Source organism: Penaeus vannamei, chromosome 13, assembly GCF_042767895.1.
Source record: "Penaeus vannamei isolate JL-2024 chromosome 13, ASM4276789v1, whole genome shotgun sequence".
Classification (NCBI taxonomy): Eukaryota; Metazoa; Arthropoda; class Malacostraca; order Decapoda; family Penaeidae; genus Penaeus; species Penaeus vannamei.
This window is the reverse complement of record NC_091561.1, coordinates 30,685,851-30,695,850: the sequence shown is the minus strand read 5'-3', so window position 1 is coordinate 30,695,850 and position 10,000 is coordinate 30,685,851. Positions and strand designations below refer to the sequence as shown.

The 10,000-nt window shown below is 45.0% G+C and overlaps 1 protein-coding gene across 1 annotated transcript in view; it reads right to left on the bottom strand.

The window, feature by feature from the left end:
• Nucleotides 1-10,000, bottom strand: part of LOC113814754 (peroxidasin homolog) — a gene marked incomplete at its 5' end in the record, with an annotated part of 40,549 nt that overhangs the window by 11,725 nt on the left and 18,824 nt on the right. The window contains 1 exon segment of the mRNA XM_070129159.1: nucleotides 414-584. Within this exon segment, the coding sequence (XP_069985260.1) occupies nucleotides 414-584 (171 nt within the window).

Here is a 10,000-nt window from a genome sequence, read left to right as displayed (position 1 = left end):
TTTAATCTAATTTAGTGAGATTTGTAAAAGAACCGAGTGTCCTTAAGATGCTATCGATTGAGGCTACTAAGGACTACTGTTTGAACTCGCCTTTAATGAGGTTAAAGCTATAAAAACAGGAAATATATTGAACTGAAACGTAAAACATGTGATAAAGGAAAGAAAGGAGGGAAGGGCAGATAGATGGAGAGAAGGAGAGGGAGGAAGGGAAGGACGCACGGACGGAGAGAGAGAGAGAGAGAGAGAGAGAGAGAGAGAGAGAGAGAGAGAGAGAGAGAGAGAGAGAGAGAGAGAGAGAGAGAGAGAGAGAGAGAAAGAACGAGAACGAAACAGAGCCAGAGCCATAACAGACAGGAGACAAACCGACAGAGATCACCACCACCCTCTTCTCGACCAAGACCACCTCCTCTTACCCAGGACCGTCGGCAGCCACTCCCCATAGGTAATCTTCTGCATCTGCGCCCCCACGATCTTCCTGGCCTCGAAGAAAAGTCTGTCGTCGTTCCAGTGCGGGTTGACGTCGGCCAGTTCCGTCACCAGCCGGTTGTGTTCGCGAAGCCAGATGGTGTGCATGCTGGTGAGGGCTGGAGGGGGCGAAGGAGAGGGGAGAGGGGAGAGGGGAGAGGGAAGGGTGCGGGTGGGGGAAGGAAGGGAGGAGGGGGGGAGGGAAGGGAGAGGGGAGAGGGAAGGGTGCGGGTGGGGGGAGGGTAGGGAGAGGGGAAGAGATAAGAAATAGAAGTCGGGTTAGAAATTATTACATACTGTTTGCAATAATGATACCATTAATAATAAGAAAATAATATTACTGCTACTGCAAATAATAATAATAATAATAATTAAACTACTAACAATAGTAATAATATCAATAATAATGAGAACACCACTAACAAATCAATAATAATAATATAATTATCAATATCAACCATAATAATAATAATAATAATCTTAGTAATGAAAATAGTTATAACAATAATAACAATAACAACAACAACAACAATAATAATAACAACAACAATAATAATGATGATAATAATAATAATAATAATAATAATAATAATAATAATAATAATAACAACAACAACATCGACGACGATGAAAATAATAGTAATAATAACTAATAACTATGATGCTAATAATAATAATAATAACAAGAAATAATAATAAGAAAAAATAATCCACATTATCATTACCAGTGCCATATCAATAACAATAAAGCAAATAATACCAACATCACAACAATATCAATAATAATGTCACTAATTTTACGGCAACTTTTTGAAAATCACCATCGGAAAGCATTATCCGCATTCCACCAAGGTAAGAGGTGGCATTAGGGCCAATTTCATATCATAATGATATTTGCGATCCGCCCAATCATCCGAGATTGCCCCGCGAGTCTCCAAGCGCAGTTTAATAAGGGTTTTGTCTCCCCGATTCGCTTCGGCAGGTAAGTCCTCCTCCGACGCGGGTTTGCGAAAGTGGCTCTGACGGCGCAAGGGCAAGGCAGTGCATCCGATGGGTGCTACTTCCGTCAAGGCAGTACATCCACTGTGGTACTAAATCCGTCAAGGCAGTACATCCACTGTGGTACTAAATCCGTCAAGGCAGTACATTCACTGTGGTACTAAATCCGTCAAGGCAGTACATCCACTGTGGTACTAAATCCGTCAAGGCAGTACATCCACTATGGTACTAAATCCGCCAAGGCAGTACATTCACTGTGGTACTAAATCCGCCAAGGCAGTACATCCACTGTGGTACTAAATCCGTCAAGGCAGTACATTCACTGTGGTACTAAATCCGTCAAGGCAGTACATCCACTGTGGTACTAAATCCGTCAAGGCAGTACATCCACTATGTTACTAAATCTGTCAAGGCAGTACATCCACTATGTTACTAAATCCGTCAAGGCAGTACATTCACTGTGGTACTAAATCCGTCAAGGCAGTACATCCACTATGTTACTAAATCTGTCAAGGCAGTACATCCACTATGTTACTAAATCCGTCAAGGCAGTACATTCACTGTGGTACTAAATCCGTCAAGGCAGTACATCCACTATGTTACTAAATCTGTCAAGGCAGTACATCCACTATGTTACTAAATCCGTCAAGGCAGTACATTCACTGTGGTACTAAATCCGTCAAGGCAGTACATCCACTATGTTACTAAATCTGTCAAGGCAGTACATCCACTATGTTACTAAATCCGTCAAGGCAGTACATCCACTATGTTACTAAATCTGTCAAGGCAGTACATCCACTATGTTACTAAATCTGTCAAGGCAGTACATCCACTATGTTACTAAATCCGTCAAGGCAGTACATCCACTATGTTACTAAATCCGTCAAGGCAGTACATCCACTATGTTACTAAATCTGTCAAGGCAGTACATCCACTATGTTACTAAATCTGTCAAGGCAGTACATCCACTATGTTACTAAATCCGTCAAGGCAGTACATTCACTGTGGTACTAAATCCGTCAAGGCAGTACATCCACTATGTTACTAAATCTGTCAAGGCAGTACATCCACTATGTTACTAAATCCGTCAAGGCAGTACATTCACTGTGGTACTAAATCCGTCAAGGCAGTACATCCACTATGTTACTAAATCTGTCAAGGCAGTACATCCACTATGTTACTAAATCCGTCAAGGCAGTACATCCACTATGTTACTAAATCCGTCAAGGCAGTACATCCACTGTGGTACTAAATCCGTCAAGGCAGTACATCCACTATGGTACTAAATCTGTCAAGGCAGTACATCCACTATGTTACTAAATCTGTCAAGGCAGTACATCCACTATGTTACTAAATCCGTCAAGGCAGTACATCCACTATGTTACTAAATCTGTCAAGGCAGTACATCCACTATGTTACTAAATCTGTCAAGGCAGTACATCCACTATGTTACTAAATCCGTCAAGGCAGTACATTCACTGTGGTACTAAATCCGTCAAGGCAGTACATCCACTATGTTACTAAATCTGTCAAGGCAGTACATCCACTATGTTACTAAATCCGTCAAGGCAGTACATTCACTGTGGTACTAAATCCGTCAAGGCAGTACATCCACTATGTTACTAAATCTGTCAAGGCAGTACATCCACTATGTTACTAAATCCGTCAAGGCAGTACATCCACTATGTTACTAAATCCGTCAAGGCAGTACATCCACTGTGGTACTAAATCCGTCAAGGCAGTACATCCACTGTGGTACTAAATCCGTCAAGGCAGTACATCCACTGTGGTACTAAATCCGTCAAGGCAGTACATCCACTGTGGTACTAAATCCGTCAAGGCAGTACATCCACTGTGGTACTAAATCCGCCAAGGCAGTACATCCACTGTGGTACTAAATCCGTCAAGGCAGTACATCCACTGTGGTACTAAATCCGTCAAGGCAGTACATCCACTGTGGTACTAAATCCGTCAAGGCAGTACATCCACTGTGGTACTAAATCCGTCAAGGCAGTACATCCACTGTGGTACTAAATCCGTCAAGGCAGTACATCCACTGTGGTACTAAATCCGTCAAGGCAGTACATCCACTGTGGTACTAAATCCGTCAAGGCAGTACATCCACTGTGGTACTACATCCGCCAAGGCAGTACATCCACTATGTTACTAAATCCGTCAAGGCAGTACATCCACTGTGGTACTAAATCCGTCAAGGCAGTACATCCACTGTGGTACTACATCCGCCAAGGCAGTACATCCACTGTGGTACTAAATCCGTCAAGGCAGTACATCCACTGTGGTACTAAATCCGTCAAGGCAGTACATCCACTGTGGTACTACATCCGCCAAGGCAGTACATCCACTGTGGTACTAAATCCGTCAAGGCAGTACATCCACTGTGGTACTAAATCCGTCAAGGCAGTACATCCACTGTGGTACTAAATCCGTCAAGGCAGTACATCCACTGTGGTACTAAATCTGTCAAGGCAGTACATTCACTGTGGTACTAAATCCGTCAAGGCAGTACATCCACTGTGGTACTAAATCCGTCAAGGCAGTACATCCACTGTGGTACTACATCCGCCAAGGCAGTACATCCACTATGTTACTAAATCCGTCAAGGCAGTACATCCACTGTGGTGCTAAATCCGCCAAGGCAGTACATCCACTGTGGTACTAAATCCGTCAAGGCAGTACATCCACTGTGGTACTACATCCGCCAAGGCAGTACATCCACTGTGGTACTAAATCCGTCAAGGCAGTACATCCACTGTGGTACTAAATCCGTCAAGGCAGTACATCCACTGTGGTACTAAATCCGTCAAGGCAGTACATCCACTGTGGTACTAAATCCGTCAAGGCAGTACATCCACTGTGGTACTAAATCCGTCAAGGCAGTACATCCACTGTGGTACTAAATCCGTCAAGGCAGTACATCCACTGTGGTACTAAATCCGTCAAGGCAGTACATCCACTGTGGTACTAAATCCGTCAAGGCAGTACATCCACTGTGGTACTAAATCCGTCAAGGCAGTACATCCACTGTGGTACTACATCCGCCAAGGCAGTACATCCACTGTGGTACTAAATCCGTCAAGGCAGTACATCCACTGTGGTACTACATCCGCCAAGGCAGTACATCCACTGTGGTACTAAATCCGTCAAGGCAGTACATCCATTGTGGTGCTAAATCCGCCAAGGCAGTACATCCACTGTGGTACTAAATCCGTCAAGGCAGTACATCCACTGTGGTACTACATCCGCCAAGGCAGTACATCCACTGTGGTACTAAATCCGTCAAGGCAGTACATCCACTGTGGTACTAAATCCGTCAAGGCAGTACATCCACTATGGTACTAAATCCGTCAAGGCAGTACATCCACTGTGGTACTAAATCCGTCAAGGCAGTACATCCACTATGTTACTAAATCTGTCAAGGCAGTACATTCACTGTGGTACTAAATCCGTCAAGGCAGTACATCCACTATGGTACTAAATCCGTCAAGGCAGTACATCCACTGTGGTACTAAATCCGTCAAGGCAGTACATCCACTGTGGTACTACATCCGCCAAGGCAGTACATCCACTGTGGTACTAAATCCGTCAAGGCAGTACATCCACTGTGGTACTACATCCGCCAAGGCAGTACATCCACTATGTTACTAAATCTGTCAAGGCAGTACATCCACTGTGGTACTAAATCCGTCAAGGCAGTACATCCACTGTGGTACTAAATCCGTCAAGGCAGTACATCCACTGTGGTACTAAATCCGTCAAGGCAGTACATCCACTATGGTACTAAATCCGTCAAGGCAGTACATCCACTGTGGTACTAAATCCGTCAAGGCAGTACATCCACTGTGGTACTAAATCCGTCAAGGCAGTACATCCACTATGGTACTAAATCCGTCAAGGCAGTACATCCACTGTGGTACTAAATCCGTCAAGGCAGTACATCCACTGTGGTACTAAATCCGTCAAGGCAGTACATCCACTGTGGTACTAAATCCGTCAAGGCAGTACATCCACTATGGTACTAAATCCGTCAAGGCAGTACATCCACTGTGGTACTAAATCCGTCAAGGCAGTACATCCACTATGTTACTAAATCTGTCAAGGCAGTACATTCACTGTGGTACTAAATCCGTCAAGGCAGTACATCCACTATGGTACTAAATCCGTCAAGGCAGTACATCCACTGTGGTACTAAATCCGTCAAGGCAGTACATCCACTGTGGTACTACATCCGCCAAGGCAGTACATCCACTGTGGTACTAAATCCGTCAAGGCAGTACATCCACTGTGGTACTAAATCCGTCAAGGCAGTACATCCACTATGGTACTAAATCCGTCAAGGCAGTACATCCACTGTGGTACTAAATCCGTCAAGGTAGTACATCCACTGTGGTACTAAATCCGCCAAGGCAGTACATCCACTGTGGTACTAAATCCATCAAGGCAGTACATCCACTGTGGTACTAAATCCGTCAAGGCAGTACATCCACTGTGGTACTAAATCCGCCAAGGCAGTACATCCACTGTGGTACTAAATCCGTCAAGGCAGTACATCCACTGTGGTGCTAAATCCGCCAAGGCAGTACATCCACTGTGGTACTAAATCCATCAAGGCAGTACATCCACTGTGGTACTAAATCCGTCAAGGCAGTACATCCACTGTGGTACTAAATCCGTCAAGGCAGTACATCCACTATGGTACTAAATCCATCAAGGCAGTACATCCACTGTGGTACTAAATCCGTCAAGGTAGTACATCCACTGTGGTACTAAATCCATCAAGGCAGTACATCCACTGTGGTACTAAATCCGTCAAGGCAGTACATCCACTGTGGTACTAAATCCGTCAAGGCAGTACATCCACTATGGTACTAAATCCATCAAGGCAGTACATCCACTGTGGTACTAAATCCGTCAAGGCAGTACATCCACTGTGGTACTAAATCCATCAAGGCAGTACATCCACTGTGGTACTAAATCCGTCAAGGCAGTACATCCACTGTGGTGCTAAATCCGCCAAGGCAGTACATCCACTGTGGTACTAAATCCATCAAGGCAGTACATCCACTATGGTACTAAATCCGTCAAGGCAGTACATCCACTGTGGTACTAAATCCATCAAGGCAGTACATCCACTGTGGTACTAAATCCGTCAAGGCAGTACATCCACTGTGGTGCTAAATCCGCCAAGGCAGTACATCCACTGTGGTACTAAATCCGTCAAGGCAGTACATCCACTATGGTACTAAATCCGTCAAGGCAGTACATCCACTGTGGTGCTAAATCCGCCAAGGCAGTACATCCACTGTGGTACTAAATCCATCAAGGCAGTACATCCACTGTGGTACTAAATCCGTCAAGGCAGTACATCCACTATGGTACTAAATCCATCAAGGCAGAACATCCACTGTGGTACTAAATCCGTCAAGGCAGTACATCCACTATGGTACTAAATCCATCAAGGCAGTACATCCACTGTGGTGCTAAATCCGCCAAGGCAGTACATCCACTGTGGTACTAAATCCATCAAGGCAGTACATCCACTGTGGTACTAAATCCGTCAAGGCAGTACATCCACTGTGGTACTAAATCCGTCAAGGCAGTACATCCACTATGGTACTAAATCCATCAAGGCAGTACATCCACTGTGGTACTAAATCCGTCAAGGCAGTACATCCACTATGGTACTAAATCCATCAAGGCAGTACATTCACTGTGGTACTAAATCCGTCAAGGCAGTACATCCACTGTGGTACTAAATCCATCAAGGCAGTACATCCACTGTGGTGCTAAATCAGTCAAGGCAGTACATCCACTATGGTACTAAATCCGCCAAGACAGTACATCCACTGTGGTACTAAATCCGTCAAGGCAGTACATCCACTGTGGTACTAAATCCGTCAAGGCAGTACATCCACTGTGGTACTAAATCAGTCAAGGCAGTACATCCACTATGGTACTAAATCCGTCAAGGCAGTACATCCACTGTGGTACTAAATCAGTCAAGGCAGTACATCCACTATGGTACTAAATCCGCCAAGACAGTACATCCACTGTGGTACTAAATCCGTCAAGGCAGTACATCCACTGTGGTACTAAATCCGTCAAGGCAGTACATCCACTGTGGTACTAAATCAGTCAAGGCAGTACATCCACTATGGTACTAAATCCGTCAAGGCAGTACATCCACTGTGGTACTAAATCAGTCAAGGCAGTACATCCACTATGGTACTAAATCCGCCAAGACAGTACATCCACTGTGGTACTAAATCCGTCAAGGCAGTACATCCACTATGGTACTAAATCCGTCAAGGCAGTACATCCACTGTGGTACTAAATCCGTCAAGGCAGTACATCCACTGTGGTACTAAATCCGTCAAGGCAGTACATCCACTGTGGTACTAAATCCGTCAAGACAGTACATCCACTGTGGTGCTAAATCCGTCAAGACAGTACATCCACTGTGGTACTAAATCCGCCAAGGCAGTACATCCACTGTGGTACTATTAACCCGTCAAGGCAGTACATCCACTATGGTACTAAATCCGCCAAGGCAGTACATCCACTGTGGTACTAAATCCGTCAAGGCAGTACATCCACTGTGGTACTAAATCCGCCAAGGCAGTACATCCACTGTGGTACTAAATCCGTCAAGGCAGTACATCCACTGTGGTACTAAATCCGTCAAGGTAGTACATCCACTGTGGTACTAAATCCGTCAAGGCAGTACATCCACTGTGGTACTACATCCGCCAAGGCAGTACATCCACTGTGGTACTAAATCCGCCAAGGCAGTACATCCACTGTGGTACTAAATCCGTCAAGGCAGTACATCCACTGTGGTACTAAATCCGTCAAGGTAGTACATCCACTGTGGTACTAAATCCGTCAAGGCAGTACATCCACTGTGGTACTAAATCCGTCAAGGTAGTACATCCACTGTGGTACTAAATCCGTCAAGGCAGTACATCCACTGTGGTACTACATCCGCCAAGGCAGTACATCCACTGTGGTACTAAATCCGCCAAGGCAGTACATCCACTGTGGTACTAAATCCGTCAAGGCAGTACATCCACTGTGGTACTAAATCCGTCAAGGTAGTACATCCACTGTGGTACTAAATCCGTCAAGGCAGTACATCCACTGTGGTACTAAATCCGCCAAGACAGTACATCCACTATGGTACTAAATCCGCCAAGACAGTACATCCACTGTGGTACTAAATTCGCCAAGAAAGTACATCCACTGTGGTACTAAATCCGTCAAGGTAGTACATCCACTGTGGTACTAAATCCGTCAAGGCAGTACATCCACTGTGGTACTAAATCCGTCAAGACAGTACATCCACTATGGTACTAAATCCGCCAAGACAGTACATCCACTGTGGTACTAAATTCGCCAAGAAAGTACATCCACTGTGGTACTAAATCCGTCAAGGCAGTACATCCACTGTGGTACTAAATCCGTCAAGGCAGTACATCCACTGTGGTACTAAATCCGCCAAGGCAGTACATCCACTGTGGTACTAAATCCGTCAAGGCAGTACATCCACTGTGGTACTAAATCCGTCAAGGCAGTACATCCACTGTGGTACTAAATCCGCCAAGGCAGTACATCCACTGTGGTACTAAATCCGTCAAGGCAGTACATCCACTATGTTACTAAATCCGTCAAGGCAGTACATCCACTGTGGTACTAAATCCGCCAAGGCAGTACATCCACTGTGGTACTAAATCCGTCAAGGCAGTACATCCACTGTGGTACTAAATCCGTCAAGGCAGTACATCCACTGTGGTACTAAATCCGTCAAGGCAGTACATCCACTGTGGTACTAAATCCGTCAAGACAGTACATCCACTATGGTACTAAATCCGCCAAGACAGTACATCCACTGTGGTACTAAATTCGCCAAGAAAGTACATCCACTGTGGTACTAAATCCGCCAAGGCAGTACATCCACTGTGGTACTAAATCCGTCAAGGCAGTACATCCACTGTGGTACTAAATCCGTCAAGGCAGTACATCCACTGTGGTACTAAATCCGCCAAGGCAGTACATCCACTGTGGTACTAAATCCGTCAAGGCAGTACATCCACTATGTTACTAAATCCGTCAAGGCAGTACATCCACTGTGGTACTACATCCGTCAAGGCAGTACATCCACTGTGGTGCTAAATCCGTCAAGGCAGTACATCCACTGTGGTACTAAATCCGTCAAGACAGTACATCCACTGTGGTACTAAATTCGCCAAGAAAGTACATCCACTGTGGTACTAAATCCGCCAAGGCAGTACATCCACTGTGGTACTAAATCCGTCAAGGCAGTACATCCACTATGGTACTAAATCCGTCAAGGCAGTACATCCACTGTGGTACTAAATCCGCCAAGGCAGTACATCCACTGTGGTACTAAATCCGTCAAGGCAGTACATCCACTGTGGTACTAAATCCGCCAAGGCAGTACATTCACTGTGGTACTAAATCCGCCAAGACAGTACATCCACTGTGGTACTAAATTCGC